General features: G+C 49.5%; 1 protein-coding gene across 2 annotated transcripts in view; it reads left to right on the top strand.

Moving 5' to 3' along the window:
• Positions 1 to 981: 981 nt before the first annotated feature.
• Positions 982 to 19,072, top strand: part of LOC111153261 (death associated protein kinase 2) — a 118,174-nt gene continuing 100,083 nt past the window's right edge. The window contains exons 1-2 of one of the 2 annotated variants that reach the window (XM_022512171.1): positions 982 to 1,032; positions 7,562 to 7,659. In XM_022512171.1, the coding sequence (XP_022367879.1) occupies positions 7,568 to 7,659 (92 nt within the window). In that variant the 5' untranslated portion in view covers positions 982 to 1,032; positions 7,562 to 7,567. Of the gene's footprint in view, positions 1,033 to 7,561; positions 7,660 to 9,967; positions 10,002 to 19,072 lie in introns of those variants that run through there. The other variant, XM_022512172.1, reaches the window with a different exon arrangement.

Raw genomic sequence — 19,072 nt, 5'->3', positions numbered from 1 at the left:
AGCAGGGCTTTGAACCAAGGAGCAGAACTCCAAATCAAACACCTTTTCCTCTAGGACCCCTTGAAGGGCCCTGTTGGAGACTTAGGGATGGGAAACTCTGGGAAGGGGCCTCCATTTCCTTTCGCTAAACAGTCTCTTGTCTTCAAATAAGTTCTGTCTTGGCTGTGATTCTGTTTCTGCTTCCTTCTTCCCATCACCCGCTCCACTCTCATTCCTTTTTTTTTTTTTTTCTTCCTGGGATTTTTGGCAGAAGAAAAAGAGGAGGAATCCCCTGCCAAGTCCTTTCTTTATTAAGGAAGGCTTGACGGTGATGTGGGGCTTCACTCACCAACCATGCAGAGGTTGGGGGGAGAGGACATAGAGAGCATCCGAGGTTAGGCCACTCCCAAGCTGGGGGTTGGTGGGGACAAGGGGAGTGTCCTTTTCCATCTCATCCCCCACCCAGCTGTGAAAGCCAGTGGTGATGTTCCCAGAAGAGCATCCCGGCTGGGAGGGAGGAAACGGCCTATTCCCTCGTGGGACTTCCTCTCTCACGGTGTGTGCGTTGAGGGGGGTGGGGGGAGTGGGCAAGGGATCGGGAGTGAGGGGACAAGGAAATACCATTTTCTGAGCGATTGTGCCAAGATATATCAGATTATCATCGGCTCATTTAAAGCAATTTCCAGATCAGACTTGGAGAGCTTAGTTGACTTGTCCAAGGCCATACAGCCTGTGAGGGGCAGAACGCTAAGGACGCGGGGAGAGTCTCGCTGCTGGCTCTCCCCGGCACTCCTGGAGGTGTCTGGGGACCTGGCAGGAGGCTTTTGACGCTCACCTCGGCGCAGTCCAGAGGGGGCTCCCAGCAGGGGGCGCCCCGAGCCCCCGTCCCGGGACGCCAGGCGCGCCTCCAGCCCGCGCCTGGGACTGGGCCGCCGCTCCGCCCCCTCGGCTCCTCCGCGGCTCCGCGGGCGGGCAGCCGGCCGGGAGCAGAGCAGAGCCGAGCGCCGCGCACCCCGTCGGGTCCGCCGTGCCCGCCCAGCGCAGCCTCTCGCCGTGAGTAGCGCCCATATGCGGGCTCGACGGGCGCGACACGGCGCGCGGGGCTGGGGCTGGCGGGGGCAGGTTGCTCCGGGGTGCGCTCTCGGGTTCCCCGAGCCCGCCGCCCGGGTCCCTCACACTGTACCCCCTCCACCCCTTTCTGGGGGGGGGGGGTTGGCCGGCCTTGCCCTCGGGCGCTGTGGCCGGCCCCGGACTGTCCGCTGTGCTCTCGGGCGCGCTCTGAAGCCTGGCACTTTGACCCTAGGGACGAGGGACGGGGTGGGAGCGACTGGCCGAGGCTTGGCACCCAGGGTAGGATCGGGGGCGGGGGGGAGATAGGAAACAGACTTTCATCAATTTAGGGCCCCCATGATGGGGAGAGCACTACAGATTTCTGGGAGGAGAGGGGATAGTCTTCTCTGCAGCAACCTCGCACACCTCCTCTCCCATTTGTACAAGGACGTGATTCCAGAAGTCTGCTCCACACACAGTCAGCTTGCTTGTGGCAGAATGAAGCTGTGGTCCCCGTCGTCATGGGCCCGGGGCCACTAGGGAGGCAATGGGGGTAGCCTGTAAGTTTGCAGCAGGCTGGGATAGAAGGGCATAGGAGGGCGTCGTCAGTAGTTGACCCTGACTCTGGGCCAGGCCTTGTGGACGTCTCATGGTATGTGTGGGTCTGGCTGGTCTTCACCGTAACTTTGCGAGGTGGCAATTAGTGTTCTCACTTTAGAAGTGAGAAAAAGTCCCAGAAAGGTGAGCATGGAGGCCATGCAGGTAGTGGTAGGTTGGGGGTGCACCCTGGGAGAGAGGGAGTCCTAGCTGGTTGCCTCAGAAGCAGGTGGGAAGGTCCCTGGGGTCAGGTGGAGAGAACAGCCCCTGGCACCTTGTACTCTAGAATCCAGTGGAGGGCAGCTGGGGGCTGCTGCTCTGGTTTCCGACTCTGTTTCCCAGCTGCCTCCATGTAAGGTATTTCTGGGAGACTCCTGGTGACTAAGGGGAGCTGGTGCCTTGGCCTCTTCACCAGTACTTTCAGAGTCCTGCTCTTCTCCCAAGTTGTGATTTAACCGTAAAGTGGCCCCACTGATAGTTCAGCTGCTTTGGAAGAGGCTTGGGCAGGGGGTGCAGGGTGTGTGTGGTTGGGGGTGAGTGTGTGCTGGTCTGGAGCAAGTTTTCAGCCGGCAGGAATGAGACCTGAACTGACCCTGACCACCCCCCTGAGGTTTCCCTCCTTATTAGACGTGAGGGTGAACAAGCAGGCTGTCTAGTGGAGCTGGACCTTCGTTCAAAAAATGGGTTTTCTCCTGTCGACTTAGGCAAATGGCTGATCTCTGGGTCCGAGCTTCCTCATCAGAGATTGACTAGGGCTGGTCAGAGGCTTGACTGCATGGAGGGGCTCTGTGATGCTGGAACTCCTAACCTTCTGTGGGCAGTCTCCTCACAGCCTGAGTGTGATGATTTCTAATGTGGGGGAAGGTATAAGAGGACAAGCTTGCCTGCCCCCTTGCAACAGTCCCATTTCACTGACCGACACTGGGTGAGGTGGGACGAGGATCTCCAAATGACCAGGAGAGTGAGCTGGGGCCAGTGAGTGAGAGCATTTAGTAGGGTAGAGGGTTCCCTGCAGGGTGATCCTCTAGCCTTGGAGGCTTCCTCCTAAGTTGTCACTCTGGAGGCCACTGGCTTCCCCAACCCTGGTGCTATACTGGAGGGTTGAGGGGGCTGCCATCAGAAGCCCAGACAAGAACAGCTGGAGTGGGCTAGCTGTGGGACTTTAAGTCCCATCCCCTGTCTGGACCTCAATTTCCTTCTTTCGTCAAACGAGTGGATTATAGGGGCGCCTGGGTGGCTCAGTGGGTAAAAGCCTCTGCCTTTGGCTCAGGTCATGATCCTGGAGTCCTGGAATCGAGCCCCGCATCGGGCTTTCTCCTCAGCGGGGAGTGTGCTTTCTCCCCTCTCTCTCTCTGCCCTACCTCTCTGCCTACTTGTGATCTCTGTCAAATAAATAAATAAAATCTTAAAAAAAATAAAAAAAAAAACCAACAACGAGTGGATTATAGACCAGATAGCAGTGGTTTGTCAAGCTCCTCCTGCCCCCAGTGAATTCTTACCCAGAGCCCCAACTTATTGTATAGATAAAGGGGGAGATGCTCTGTCTCTCCTTCCTCATGCTGGTGTCTAAAAATCCCCTGGATAACCTTTGAGGTTCCCTTTTGTGAGGTTCTAGGAAATCTGTGTTAAACTTCAGAAGGGTTGCCTGTTATGAGGGTTGAGGGCAGGAGTGTGAGTCCTAGTGATTTCATTAAGAGAAATGTGGGCATGAAGGTGGGTTTCACCCTTGGAATGTCTGGAGCAGACATCCTGTGCTTCTGACCAAAAGCTGTAGCTATGTCCCTCCCCTCTGCCATGTTGTTTCATCTTCTCAGGGCCAGAAAGGTACCTGTGCCCTGGGGCCTTCTCTGGGTCCTAACTGGTGACTATAATTTCACCTTGGAATTTCTCCCCTTTAGTTTTATGTCCCTAAAGTGATAAAATTGATAAATTGATAAAATGCAAATTCCTCTTGGGGAGAGATAATTAGGAAAATGCTTTAAGTTGTTATTAGTTGTTTTTACCTGATGAAGCTGCTGAGCAGTGACCTTGAGAAGGGAGGCTGGGCCCTACATTTGAATCAACAAATATTTAGGGAGTGCCTATTGTATACCAGCAGTGACAGGGAGACATAGGTGAGAATGTGACAACTACTGCCCTCATGGGGCTCCAAGACAGGAGGCAGGAAGGAAGGAATTCATTTTTGTTGGAACCATCCAAACACTATGCAGGTCATTTTACATGTTTATCTCATTTGTCATAATGTAGCTCTTAGTCTCATTTTTTATTATGTAAAATTTTGATTGCATACAAAATAAGTGCACATTTCACATATCCATGTAACCATGACCCAGAGCAAGAAACAGTATTCATTGCCAGCACCCGGAAACTCCCATTTCCCAGACATAACCCCCCACCCAGGGGTAACCACTATTCTGACTTTTTTTTTTTTTTTAAGATTTTATTTATTTATTTGACAGAGAGAGATCACAAGTAGACGGAGAGGCAGGCAGAGAGAGAGAGAGAGAGAAAGAGAGAGGGAAGCAGGCTCCTTGCTGAGCAGAGAGCCCGATGCGGGACTCGATCCCAGGACCCTGAGATCATGACCTGAGCCGAAGGCAGCGGCTTAACCCACTGAGCCACCCAGGCGCCCCTCCACTATTCTGACTTTTAGCACCATAGATGAGTTTTGCCTAAGTGGTCTTTTGTGGTCTTAAGTATGTAGTCTTTTGTGTCTGGATTCTTTCATTCAACATTATGCTTGTGAATTTTATCCATTTGGTTACACGTAGGGGTAGTTTATTATTGTTATAGAATAATTCCATTGTATGGGTATAGCTCAATTTACTTATCTATTCTTCTACTGATGGCCCTTGGGTTGTTTCCAATTTGTAGCTATTACTAATAGTGCTGCTGTGAACATTCTACCATGGACCATCCTGGAAAACATCTACATGCATTTCTCTTGGGTATGTCCATAGAAACTGCCCAACAGATTTCTAAAGTGGTTGTCCCAGAATATGCTTCTCATGGCAGTGTCTGAGAGTTCTATCTGCTCCACATAGTCACCAACAGTGACCAACAGGCACTGTCCAGACTTATTTTCCATGTCAGTCTTTTGAAGCTCCGAAAAGTTGTCCTATGCTCAGTATGTGCAGAAGTGATAGAGCTGAGATTCCAGCTCAGTCCTGTGTGCCTGTAGGGTCTGTGCCTTCTCCTTTGGGGTTAGACATAGACAGTTATGAGCCAAAATATGAAAGCTCTAACCCTAAATATGTATGAAGAGACCGCTCTGGGAATTTAAAGGGGGAGGGGGAATTTAATCTGTTTTGATGAGAAATGGAGTCACGGAGCCTCACGGAGTTGGTGGTATTTGAGCCAGGTCTTGTGGGAAGGGAATGGTTTTGCTGGGAGGGCTCTCCAGGTGGGCCTTCCATGGAAAGGGCCCAGCTTGAGCTGATGCATGGCGTGGGTGAAAGTTTTGAGGGAATGGGAAAGGTCTCATTTGGCTGGAATATAGGATATGTGGGGGGAGGGGGCTAAGGCTGGAAAGTTTAGTTGGGACCAAACTGGTGGTCCTAGTTTGTCCTTAGGGTGCTTCCTTGTCTCCTAGCCCCTGGCTACACCTGGAGCCCAACGCAGGGGCTCATCATTTTGCTGGGAGCTGGGGCTGCTTAGAATCCAGCTCAGCTCCCGAGAGCAAATGGAGCTGGCCTGTTGCCTAATGGAGGATCTTAGCTACTCTGGGGAGGGTCTTTGCTGTTCTAGGGACTGGTCTCAGGGTATCTGTCAAAAGAATTTTTTGGAATTTTCTGCTTCCCTCTAGGTATGTGAAATGAGTAACCCCACCCCTTAGGACCTGCCTGACCCCAAAGAAGGTGGTAGATAGCAGTCCTCTGCCACCCTCTGGGCTAGTCTCAGGAAATTTGCCAGGATGGGGGTTTGGGGTGTGTGTGAGTGAGGGTGTATAGCTTCAGATTTTGGTGAAGCCAAACTTTCTAGGAGGATCCCAAAACCTTTTCCCTAGAAGGGAATTGAAATGCTTTTCTCCACTGCTGTGGGAAGCAGAAACACAAAGACTGGCCCAGGATGAGTCACGTATTAACAGTAATAATCACCTTTCTTATTTGTTTATGAGTTTATGCCCCAATCACAAATGGATCCACACACAGCTGTGTGAAGTATGCGTTTACAGATGAGGGGACTGAGGCCCAGAGGGTGCCAGCCTGTGTGGGTTAGACAGCTGCTACATACCCAGGCTAGTCTAGAACTGGGGCCCTGGGAACCTGCTCTTTTTTGTAGCCCATATTTGCTGGGCTCAGGCTAGCACTGGGTGAAGCCCGAGCAGGAGGGAGGCTGCCTGATGGACCATGGGCATCAACAGGCAGTAGTTCGGCAAGTGACTGTGAGTCAGGCTCAGGAGCCAGGCCGGCTCTGCCTGGGGGACTTCAGGGATATGCAGCCCATGGGAGGGAGGGAGGCAGGCGGCATCATGGTAATAGAGCTCCGGTGTGCAGGGGGCAGCACCGGAGGAAGGAGTGTGAAATGTATACATTCTCTGGGAGTTGGAACAGCTTCAGCCACTTGGCATCGATGAGACGCACCCTTGTGTAAGGCTGCCTCCACCCAGCCTGGTGAAAACAGTCTTTTGGGGCTCATGGGGCCCTGGGTGTGGTTGGTATCTGATTGCCAGGCAGAAGAAAAGTTGCCAATACTAGCCAAAATGAGCTTGGAGAGGCCTGTGCTAATGACTCTTGAGACACACAGCCACAGGCCCCGGGTTGTAACATTGTCATTTGCAGACTGTGCCCTGGGTCCTTCCCTTGGGGTGCTGTCCAGGGTGGCATGGGGCTGTCCCAGGAATGGGTGAGCTTTTTGGGGCAGGGAGATCCCAGGGGAGGATGCAAACAGTCTTCATCTGGTGGGGTGGTGAATGCTCCCCATGGCTCAGGGTTGTCCTCTGGCTCTCACTGAGGGGCTCTGGGCGGGCAGTTGGTCCATTTTATAGATGAGGACTCTGAGGCTCTCTGACAAGAGATGAGGTCACAGCGTTAGTTGTGGGCTGCATTGGAATCAGAACCTCCAGCCCCTGACTGCTGGTGCCTCCTATAATTTGTTCCGCCACTCCTGTCCCTCTTTCCCTTGGAGTGATGAGTGAGAGTTTATGAATCAGTTTAGACTCACAGCTGGGTGGCGCAGCCCCTCCGGGAGCTGAGGTCATGATAATCCCTTACATTTCCACTGCATTTTAAAGTTTACAAAATAATTTCATGATTTGTAGGTTTTTTTTTTTATTTGTCAGAGAGAGAGAGGGAGAGAGAGCGAGCACAGGCAGACAGAATGGCAGGCAGAGGCAGAGGGAGAAGCAGGCTCCCTGCTGAGCAAGGAGCCCGATGCGGGACTCGATCCCAGGATGCTGGGATCATGACCCGAGCCGAAGGCAGCTGCTTAACCAACTGAGCCACCCAGGCGTCCCGATTTGCAGGTTTTTAACAGGATAAACCTGTTTAGCAGATGGGGAAGCTAAGTGTGGCAGTTTAAATGACTTACTCAGGCAATTGGGACTCGAACCCAGAACTTCTGACTCAAAGATGAGCGCTAGCTCTCCTGCCTTGTGGCTGCCTCTTTTTCTCAGCCAGCCTGAATTTCATGAGAACAAATCATTGAAGCTGGCCATGGGGCTGTTTCTCCGAACGTGTTAAGAGCAGATCTAAGTAAGTGAGGAGGCCTCCTTTCCTGTCTCCGTAACAGGTTCAAATTGATAGAAATCAATAAGAACCATACTTTGTCAGTCACTGGTGAGAATAGGCTTGGGCAGGCTAGTCCTTGAGGAACTAGGGCTGTGGATTATCGTTAAGTTATGAGCTCCTGTGCAGCTGATTACTTTTAGGCCCAGACTCTTAGGCCTGTGCCGATGTTCCTGGCTGTCCTGACCTCAGGTTTCCTCTGGTTTCAGGGCTGTATGCTCCAGGCCTCAATGAGGAGCCCAAACATGGAGACGTTCAAGCAGCAGAAGGTGGAGGACTTTTATGACATCGGAGAGGAGCTGGGCAGGTAAGAGGCTGGGAGAGGTGGAGGGGACGCCTTTCCTGGGGCAGTGTTTGCTTGATCAGGTAAGCACGGGCTTGTCACGCGATTCCTGGGAAGCTTTAAAAACAATCCTGAGGAATTCATCTTCAGGTGTGGCTCTGCAAATAGCAGTTTCTGTGGAAATAACAACTTGCCAGCGGAAGGGACTACAATTCTTGTGCCCTGTGGTTTCCGAATTGCCTGGCTGACAGTAAGGGCAAATCTTAAGGATTCTTGTTTCATCTGCTCCTTTGCTCACGAAGCCCTCCCCAGACTCTGGACCGACACCTGGCCTGTTGGTTTTCTTCTCTGAATCCCACTTGGGATTCTCCATGGCTCTCGGGATTTTGTTTCATAAGCCTAGCGCCTGAATGGGAGGTGAAGTAATCCTCCTGAAAATGGATTCGTCTTGAGTAAGAGGCCACTCGAGCCTCATCAGGAAGGTTCCTAGGATCTGAGTTATTGGTTGCATTTTTAGCTTGGCTAAATCCCAAATGCAGCCAGGGATGAATTCTGAGTTCTGAAAGTAGTTACTGTGTGGAAAGAAATGAAGATGTTCCGAGGCTTTCTTCTTCTTCTTCTTCTTTTTTTTTAAGATTTTATCCATTTATTTGACAGAGATCACAAGTAGGCAGAGAGGCAGGCAAAGGGGGGAGGCAGGAAGCAGACTCCCTACTGAGCAGAGAGCCTGACTTGGGGCTGGATCCCAGGACCCTGAGATCATGACCCAAGCCGAAGGCAGAGGCTTAACCCACTGAGCCACCCAGGCGCCCCACAAAGCTCTCTTCTTGCCTTCTGTTTCTAGAATCTGCTAATATTTAAATGGCTCTTCAGTGATTACCGAACACCAGCCCTAGAGTCTGAATTTCACTCTCATTTTTCATGTGAGGAAGCTGATCCAGAGAGTTTAAGCAAATCCCAAAGTTGCTCAGCTGGAGAGTGACATGGCCAAGGTCTGGTCAGTCCAGTTTGTACCTGCACACCTGTTATGCCTTTTCCAATAAGTACAGCACTTGCATACTCCTGCGAGCCCACCAGTACACCCAGCCTCACCCCCCTCACATCCCTAGCAGAATAAAAACGTGGGGGTTGAAGGCCGTCACTATATCCATGATGCAAAACAGGAGGCCTTCCCTCTTTATAGAATTCTTGGATTCAGGCCCAATATTCTCTTACTTTTATTTATTTATTTTATTTCAAAATATTTATTTATTTTTAAAAAGATTTTTAATTTATTTATTTGACAGAGAGAGAGAGATAACAAGTAGGCAGAGAGGCAGGCAGAAAGAAAGGAGGAAGCAGGCTCCCTGCTGAGCAGAGAGCCCGATGTGGGGCTCGAGCTCAGGACCCTGAGATCATGACCTGAGCCGAAGGCAGAGGCTTAACTCACTGAGCCACCCAGGCACCCCTAAAATTTTTATTATTTTAAAAAATTTATTTGAGAGAGAGAAAGAGAGAATGTGTGGGGGAGGGGGGTGAGGGAGAGGAAGAGAGAGAATCCTCAGGCTGACCACCCCTGAGTGTGGCGCCTGATACGAGGCTTGATCCCAGAACTCTGAGATCATGACCTGAGCTGAGATCCAGAGTTGGATGCTCAACTGACAGAGCCACCCAGGTGCTCCACCTCTTACTTTTATTTTTAAAGACAAAACAGAAAGAGCTTCAAAGCCAGAGGAGGCTTACTTCACGAAGAGGGTGCATTACTTCAAGCTCAGGGAGCGCTTGTCCTGGCTGACTGGCTGGGTGGGGGAGAGAAGGCCTGCAGAGACCCAGGAGGGGCACGAGTCCTTAGCCTTCTGTCTGAGCTGAATGCCACTGACAATCCAGGGCCTGGAGAAGGTATAGGAAGAAGACAGGGCCAGAGGTGGGGAGGTGGTCAGTGGGAGTCCACCTCTGAATGGGAAGCCACGTGATTCTCCTGACGTGGTGCTCCCAGGTCCTTCCCAGGGGGGGAAGGTGGCAAGCCTAGCAGCAGACCCTGGCAGGTCCTGCCCGTGGCATTTGATTCAGTAGCCTCACCTCAGCCACATCCTACATGGAGGGGTCTGTGCCAAGTGCTCTGGGCACAAAGATGAGCAAAACACGGAGAGTTTCTGCCCTCCTGGAGCTCTGGCCTGGCAGTGGGCGCAGCCATGCACATGCCAAGAGCAGAGTTGGAAGGGACCTTGTTGGGGTGGGGGGCTCTGAAGAAGGAAGTCGAGGCCGGTTCCTAGGGAATTCACCTATTATACCTTCTTAGTCCTGTCTCTCCCCATCTTTGTGTATCAGGGCTGTTAGAGCTGGAAGAGGCCTCTTGTTCTCCGGTGGATGGGTCCGTACCTCACAGGGTGAGTGGGTCCGTACCTCACAGACTGGACGCTTTGGATCCCACCCCCACCCCGCCAACCCCGCCTCTGACATGGTGTGGGTAAGAGGCTGCAGAGCCCTGAGGCCTTTGGAATGGCTTGACCTCCTAGGGTTTGTGGTCAGGAGGCCAGATGAGCTAGAAGGCCTTTAGAGATCCTTTCTTCCAGGTTCTTCATCTGAAAACTGAGGAGACCGGCGCTCAGGGAGGAGGGAAGGTCTTGCCGGGAGCCATAAGTAGGCTGGAGCTAGAGCTGTCTGCAGATGAGTGCTCCGATTCAGAAGAGACAGTCCTATTTTTCTCCCCTCCTCTCCTTTTCTTCACTTAACTTGCCATTGAGGAGCTAATGTGTGCCGGCTACTGTCCAAGGCAGTGGTGAACAAACAGACACATTCCTGTCCTTTTAAAGCTTGTGATCCATTGGTAAAGAAAGGTAATAACCCCATGAACAGGTTACCCAAAGGGATAACTTTTTATAACATGTGTTAAGGGCTGTGCAAGGGGAGAGCAGGAGGGACTGTGAGAGTATAGGGCACAAGTTTGAGACCAACTGGTCAGGGACTGCTGCTCAGAGGAAGTGACTGTTCATTTAAAAGCTGAGGGGTAAACATGCAGGCAAAGGCAACAGCATGGACACAGGTCCAGAGGTGGGGTAGAGCCTGCTGAAATGTGAGCTGTGGGCAAGCAGTAGTACGTGGGGTTGGAGACAAGGGTGGAGGCCGGAGCCAGCCAGTGAGCTCCCTGTCAGCCCAGAGCGGTGGCCATGTTAGGTCTTAGGGGTCAACACAGATTGGAATTTGTGTCCCCTTCCTAGCTGTGCAACCTTAGGACAACTTACTCAACCTCTCTGGGACTCTATTCTCATACCCATTAGAAAGGAATAACAACAGTATGTAGCCCATGGTTGCCGGGATTAAGTGAGCTACTGAGTCTATCGTGCCCCTCACAGAGCCAGGCATGGGGTAAGTGTTCAATGAACAAGAGCTTCTGGCCTTTGAAGTCCGATTGGGGCACCGAGGCCCTGCCTCTCACCTCTGCAGCCCCCTAGGAGGGAGTCTGCAGGAAGAATGGGGTTGAGTCATTCTTATTTTGGGAAGAGCATAAACCTGGCTTCCTCAGCTCTCGGTGAGCACCTTAGGCTAGACCCATGGATGTCTTACTGATTTTAACTCCTCATTCAAGTCCTTACTATGCACAAGTGAACATGACTGACACTGGTTTCCATGCTCACAAACCCAATGTTGAGCAAAGGAAGCCAGACTCAAATGAGTCCACGCTGCGTTAAGTCCGTTTGTATAAAGTTCAAAAACAGGCAAAATCAATCAGTGGTGCTAAAAGCCAGAATAGTGCTTATTCTTGAAGAACTAGTGACTGGAAGGGGGCACGAGGGAGGTTTCCGGGGGGTGGGTATCGTTCTGTTTCTTCACCTGGGTGCTTGTTTCACTGATGCATTCTTTTCATGGAAATATATCAAGTCATATATGTTTAGGTCCATCTTCCTGTAGGCGTGTGAAACCTTAATTAAAACCATGCATTAACCAACAAGGAATCTTTCACTCTCCTCCTGGTCCTGGTCTGGTGCCCAAAGCACAAGTTTTTGATTCCTTCAGAGGCCTTATATGTCTTGATCCTACAAGTAAGAGGACATCTGTGAGAAAAGCTGCAGAATCTGCCTTTGGATCAGGACAGTGTGCCGTGGCTGGAGGGTCCTGGGCTGTGGCCCCGTTTGAGCTCCTGCATCTTGCCTGATTTCTGGCTCACGGCGCCGAGTACAGGCACTTGGCTGTGCTCCCATTTCGGGACCAGCCTGCTGGGGATGCTGGAGATCATCTTCTATTTTTGGGAATGCTTGGAGTAATGCTGGCCTGTAGATTCTGGCTTCTCCCAGCCTTGGTACCTGGGGCTAGGTAGAGCAGGGGAATAGGAGAGCGAGAGAAGGACTTATAAAGAAAAACCCACCCAACTCCTCCTTTTTAGTTAAGGCTAGGACTAGAGAGGGAAAGTGACTTGTCTGAGGTCACTCGGGGGTGGGGACAGGTGGTCTGACTCTTCTGGCTACCACACCCTAAGAACTCACAAAGCACAAACTCATTTTGGCTCTCATTCAAATGTTTCTGTTGAGTGGGGAGAATATATGTCAGGGTGGTCTTTTCTGTTTGACCCTGAGGGTATTGTAGCAGTGTCAGGGTCAGGAAGGTGAGCATTTGGGAAGGAGTGGTGTTCCTCAGAGGGAGGGCACTGGTAGATAAGCCCTCCCTCTGGGAATGTACGCCCAAGAATAGAAACTATTTTTAACATATTTGATGTCTGTCCTATAATGATCAGCACTTTCTTCTTTCCTTGTGCTTACATTACTTTCCTTTACTTAGACTGTTGCATTAACATAAAATCGTAAAACGTTATGCTGAACTGGATCTCAACAAGAAGTTAGTCCCAATCTCAATTTTATAGACAAGGAAAGTGAGACTGATGGAGTGGGGGGTGATTTAGTCCAAGGTCACAGACTAAGCAACATAGAAGGTGGAGCTTAAAGAAGCTTTTCAACCACACTGTGCTGGTTTCAATAAACAGACAAATATTTATCAGTATGTTCATTCAACTTTTTTCTGTAGCCCCAGCTCTGTCCAAGAGCCTACCCCACCATGACCCCACACGTACCCTCACCCCCTTTCCTCTCTGCTGGCAAAGACACTAGCCACAAGCCCTGTTACTTACAGGAGGCTTATGTGTGCAAGGCGCCCTGCGAGGCATGTAATGTACAGAATCCCCTTTCGTAGGGATAGGAGCCTTGGGTCAGGGAAGGAGCCACTGTTCTCCAGCCTCGCCCTCCTTAAGCAGCACTAAGGAATTCCCTGTGACATCCATATTGATAGGGCTGCCTGCCAGACCCGAGTTACCTGATGGGGTTCCCTGTGGTTAAGATCACATACTCAGCTTAGCCAGGGCAACCTCTTTTGGGAGAGAAACAAGACCTCCAGGAATGTGTAATGCTCAGATTTACCCAGGCTGGGTTCTATGGGTTCTATAGCCCAGTCTAGCCACAAAGCACTATAGGAAACTACAATAGCAGGTGTTTAGGTTGACCTGTCTCAGTCCTTGGGAAAAGGGTTTCTGAAGCAAAGGAGCTTTTATTATTTCTTTTTAAATTAAAATTTTCCTTTTTAAATTATAGAAGCAATGCATGGCAAATGTCATAAAGTTCTGAAGAATTCAAGTAAAAAGTCACCTCCCTCCACCCTCCTGCCTTGTCTCATGCCCACAGCTGGACTCTGATGATAATTTTTCTTCTGTCACCTTTCAGAACTTTTCTAAGTAAAGCAAGTGTGTACAGGGACCCAGATAGGATCACATGACCATAGCAATCTACAACTTTGTTTTTTCGCTTAATGAAATACATTGACTATCTTTTTATAGCACTATATAGAGATCTATGAGACTTATTTTGGATGAAAGTTTTTTTTACATAAGGAACTGAAGAAGGCAAGTTAAGCCAATGAGAGATTAGCAGCCTTAACTCAGCAACTATTTTTATTTCTGAGTTCTACCTTCTTATTTTTCCAGGGCTACTTTTTTTTTTTTTAATTAATTTATTTATTTGACAGACAGAGATCACAAGTAGGCAGAGAGGCAGGCAGAGAGAGAGAGAGGAGGAAGCAGGCTCCCCACTGAGCAGAGAGCCTGATGCGGGCTCGATCCCAGGACCCTGGAATCATGACCCTAGCCGAAGGCAGAGGCTTTAACCCACTGAGCCACCCAGGCGCTTTCCAGGGCTACTTATCATGCCCACACAGCCCCTCCTCTTTTGTGTCTGCTTGAGGCACATATGTTCAGAGTTAACATTCCCTCCGGTGCTGGGCTACTGGGCAGGCTGGGGAGGCCGTGGAGAGCAGGGTAGCATTCATGGCCCTGGGAATGCCTAGGTGAGGCCTCTCTCACATTTGTGTGTACCAGGCTGTCCGCTCTTTGAAGGCAGGTTCTCTTATTTTGTTTTCTGTTTGTTTACGTTTGTATTTAAATTCCAGTTAGTTAACAGAGAATGTAATACTAGTTTCATGTGTACCATAGAGTGATTCAACACCTCCATGCAACCCCCAGGTCTTACCATGACAAACGCTCTCCTTAAGCCCTATCACCTGTCTCCTCCCCACCCAGGTTCTTATTTTAAGTATCACTGGAGCAGTGAGACGGAGGCCAGAGAGTCCAACAACTTCTGTGACGTCTCCTTGCTCTTTCCTTCAAGGTCTAGGTCAAATGCTGTCTCCCCAGCAAAGCTGTCTGACCCACCCCAACCTACTCTATCCCCTTCTGTGTATTTAACTACCCCTTATTCTGGACCCACATCCCTATTAAGTGCTCAGGTCATCATACTTCGTGTTACCTGAAAGGGTTCCCGTAGCCGTCTCCCCACCGAGGTTTCCTCCCGACTGAGCTTCCCTCTGTAGTGTCCAGAGCAGGCCTTTTACACTTGAGAAGTGCTCCCCTCCCCCAGATACCCTTCACTGAGAAGCAGCGCTATCTGGAACCTCCCCTGAGTTAAATATGAGGCAGAAAATCTCAGCCACGTGTCCCTAGTACCACAGGCCTTGAAATCCATGAACGTCCAGGATTTCGCAAACACCAAGCAGAAAAAAATGCAATAATTACCTCCATTTCATGGACACACATTATTATATTTAATCCTTGTCATATCCTGTGAAGTAGTTATTGCTCCATTTTACAGATGGAGAGACTCGGTCTCCAAAATGTTAGGTACCTGCCTCAAGAAATTCAGATCTACCATATGAAGGAGAAGTCAACTGGGAAATTACATTTTGTGCAACACAGCAAACTCAGAGAAAGACAGAAATAAAAGCCAGGAACTTTGCTGGGCAGAGCCCTATCTGCTGCCCTGGGCTGGGATTTTTGTGCCTTTCTGATCACATACATGCTTATATTTCCTGTTGCTGGGAAGGTGAATGTGGCTGACATGTGGTAAGATCTTCTGTTCTCACATCAATGTCTGTGCCGGGTAGTTCCTATTGTTCTAGAACAGTATGAGTTGGATCACATTTCCACTTCACAGATGAAGAAACTGAGGCTCAGAGAACTTTTACAGTGGACTCTGTCCCTCATGCCTAAAGGCTTCCCGGCCACTAGCACCAAGCTTGTCTTCTTCAGGCCTAGGAAGCTATGCCCTGAGCAAGCCAGTGGTTTCTGAAGATGAGTGGGGTGTGTGGATGCGTACATTCATGTACATACTCATTATCACAGTCCAATGATCCTTCCTGGCACCCACTGGCAATGGGCACCATGATGGATACAGGACACTTGGGGCTCAGGCCTTGCCCCAGAAGAGCTTAGTCTCAGTTGGGGCACAGGGGTGCTGTCCTCAAATTAAATGAGATGGAACAGGCCATGAGCTAATAGGGGGACCCCAAAAACACGTGCCAGTTGTTCAGAGGAGGAAGTCATCACTTGCGCAGGACAGCTCCTCACAGTCTAGTTCAGGAGACGGCAGGTAACCACTCCAAGATTAGGGCTCTGCCAGGGACTGGGGAGCAGCAGGCCTGGGCTTGGGCAAGAGGACACATGGAGGGGGTTGAAGGGTGGGGCTGCCGGGAGGACAGGCGACAGCAGAGGGCCCTGGGTGCCAGAGGCCATGGAAGAAGGAGGGAGGCGCTTTCATTACCCATTGTTAGGAAAACAAAGCACAGAGCCACTCGAACAAAGTGGCTGCATTGCCCACGCTTCCGTCAGAAGCTGGCACATGGGGCAAATCTCTGGCCCTGAGGGGTAGGTGTCATTGAGCTCAGTTTGCATTAGGAAAACTCTAAGAGCTGGGGGGGGGGGTGTCACTGATACCATTGTATACCTATATCTACAGTGTACACTCTCTTTTCTACTTCACCACCAGCATGGATATTTGTGTTGTGTTGTTTTTCACTCGACCTTGTTTTATTTACACTGTTCCATGTATCCCGAGTCCATATAACTTAAGCATTTTTTGCTTCAAAATAATTTCAAATTTAATAAAAAAGTTATGAGAATAACAGAAATCCCACATATCCTTTATTCAGATGCACTGATTTTTAACATTTTGTCACTTCATCCCTCCTTCCCTCCCCCTCTCCTCCTCCTCTCCCTCTTCCTCTCCCTTCTTTCTCCTTCCTTTCTGTCTATCTGACCATCTGTTATTGCTTCTGAACCATTTGAAAGCACTTTGCAGACATGATGCCTCTTTATCCCCTACGACTTGATTATGGATCTCCTAAGGGCGTGACTACTCTCTTCCATATCTACAGAACAGTTTTCAGCTTCGGGACACTTAACTCTGATATAATATTTTTATCTACACTGTCAACCTCATTCCAGTTTTGTCAATGATTCCATTAGTGTTATTTTTTGTTTGTTTTTAAAGATTTTATTTACTTATTTGAGAGAGAGCACAAGCAGAGGGGTGGACAGAGGGAGAGGGAGAAGCAGACTCCTCACTGAGCAGGGAGCTCGATGTGGGACTCGATCCTGGGACTCCAGGATCATGACTTGAGCCAAAGGCAGATGCTTAACCCATTGAGCTACCCAGGCACCCCTCCGTTAGTGTTCTATATGGCCATTTTCTCCCTGCACAACAAGATCCAGTGCAGACCATACACTGAGTTTTGTTGTCATATCTCTAGTCTCCTTTATTTTATTTTATTTTTTTAAAGATTTTATTTATTTATTTGTCAGAGAGAGAGAGAGAGCGAGTGAGCACAGGCAGGCAGAGTGGCAACAGAGGCAGAGAGAGAAGCAGGTTCCCTGCTAAGCAAGGAGCCCAATGTGGGACTCAATCCCAGCACGCTGGGATCATGACCTGAGCCGAAGGCAGCCGCTTAACCAACTGAGTCACCCAGGCATCCCTCTAGTCTCCTTTAATCTGGAACAGTGCCTTAGGGCCATCATGACACTGACATTTTTGAAGAATGCTAGCCTTAAAAAAAAATAGACACAGTACAGTCCATATACATCTGTTAACTTCATAGCATTCTGCTGTAGAGACATTGCCAGTGTACTTAAGTTCCCCTGTTGTTTCTCACTACTAAAAATAAATGTTTCTGTGGACGCATTTGCTTACTTTCCTCTCTGCCTTATTTCTGCTGGGCGTATGCCCAGAGGTGGAATACCGGGTCGAAGGTTATGACTGATTTGTGTAATGGTTGAAACTAGATACTCAATCAGTTTACCAGGTCACCAGGAGGTGCTTATTTCCGTGTGGCTTTGTCGATACGCTTTCATTGTTTTTGTGTGTTTTTGGTATTTACAGAGTTTCGTAAAGGAACATTTGTGTTTTCACAGTGGGGTTAATTTAAAGTGGTCGAGGTCTTCTGTGCTTCTCCCTCAGTTCCAAACTTGGTTTCTCTCTGTGACTTTGCCCTCCTTCATGGTGTTTATATTTCATTACATTTCTGGTCATCGGATAATTTGAAGTTTTGAGAGCAACACAAGGCAGGTAAGGCAAATATAATCATTCCCATTTTATAAATGATGCCTGTGAGGCTTGGGGAAGGTATGTGACCCAGCCTTGCCAGGACCAGAGGCAGAGAGCTCTTCCCTGTGGCCTCCCTCCCCTCAGAGGCAGAGGTGACACAAGGTCTTCAGACCACAGAACTCTAGTAGAGGGTTCCGTGTCTTTGTCCATACTTATAGAAACTGGCTGGAAGGGGTCTCTAAGAAAGCTTTTTGAGAGCTCTGGCAGAGCAGTTTCCTGGGGAGGGGACTGCTTTTGAGGGCAGAGGAGAAGAGAGTGTTGTTTCCCTGTACTTCTTGCTGAGGAAACCCACATGAAGGAGAAGAGGCAAGGCTAGTGGTAGGAATCTGGTCCTGAGATACTCATCCCCTTAGCTGTAGTAAACCAACCCAGCCTCTGGCAGTGCAGGTGGGAGATCGTGGGAGACCCTGAAACTTCTAGATTTTCCCACAGGGGTGATGGCTGTGGCCTTCAGTGACTCTCTGGGGGATTACCCCAGACTCCCAAGCAGCCTTCACCAGCCTTTAGAGCCCAAGAACTCCAATCTGCAAGGGCTCCTACATTGTCTAGACCAGGGGACGGAAAACTAGAGCCCTCAAGCTACACCTGGTCTGCCACCTGTTTGAGTGGCCTTGGAACTATGAATGGGTTTTACAGATGAAGAGTTCCAACAGATTTGATGAGAGCAAACATTGACTTTGGACCCCAGATAAACAAAATGTTCCTCCCCCAAAAATGTTCCATTCTTCTCCTTGGAAGATCTGTACTACCAAAACCACACAAAATGAAAATAAAATAAAACTCCTTATTATATTTTAAATTTCATCAACTGAAAATTTGTGTAGATGTTGTTTTCTTCCTCATTATACACATACCTTGATTTTGCTTCTTGGTGCACAGTGCAGGAACTATTTACTATCTGGCTCTTTGTGAAAAAATTTGACTACTCCTGATTTATTTCCGTAGAGTTTACAATTTAAGCAACAAGACTTTTATTTTATTTTAAAGATTTTATTTATTTATTTGACAGACAAGTAGGCAGAGAGACAGGCAGAGAGAGAGGGGGAGGCAGGCTCCCTGCTGAGCAGAGAGCCCGACTTGGGGCTTGATCCCAGGACCCTGAGATCATGACCCGAGCCGAAGGCAGAGGCTTAACCCACTGAGCCACCCAGGTGCCCTGCAACAAGACTTTTAAAAAGTGGATTATTATGGGGTGGGTGTCAGGCTGTAAACCAATCAAAATCTGAAGGGGCCATTATGGAAAAGAAGGAAGAAGGGGTAAGCAGAGGTCTACCTGTCCCTCTTCCCTGCCCTCCCTCTCAGAGCCTGTGAGGAACCTCCAAGAAGGTGGTTTCAGAGTAACTGACTAAGTTAATTCTGTCTTCCTCAGAGAGTGCTGGAGTGGGAAGAAGGGAAAGGTACTCTGGGCATTAGGAATTGAGTGTCTTCTCTAAATCTGGTCCTGCACTAGCCACAGGGGTTCGTTACCTGGATTAATCCTTTTGCAGCCTATGGGGTGATAGGTCTTTCTTCCATTTTGCAGATGAGGAAGCTGGAGTTCAGTGAGC

Source organism: Enhydra lutris, unplaced genomic scaffold, assembly GCF_002288905.1.
Source record: "Enhydra lutris kenyoni isolate GAN:26980312 unplaced genomic scaffold, ASM228890v2 scaffoldscaffold31, whole genome shotgun sequence".
NCBI lineage: Eukaryota > Metazoa > Chordata > Mammalia > Carnivora > Mustelidae > Enhydra > Enhydra lutris.
The sequence above is the reverse complement of the archived record's forward strand: the minus strand, read 5'-3'. Positions and strand labels throughout refer to the sequence as shown.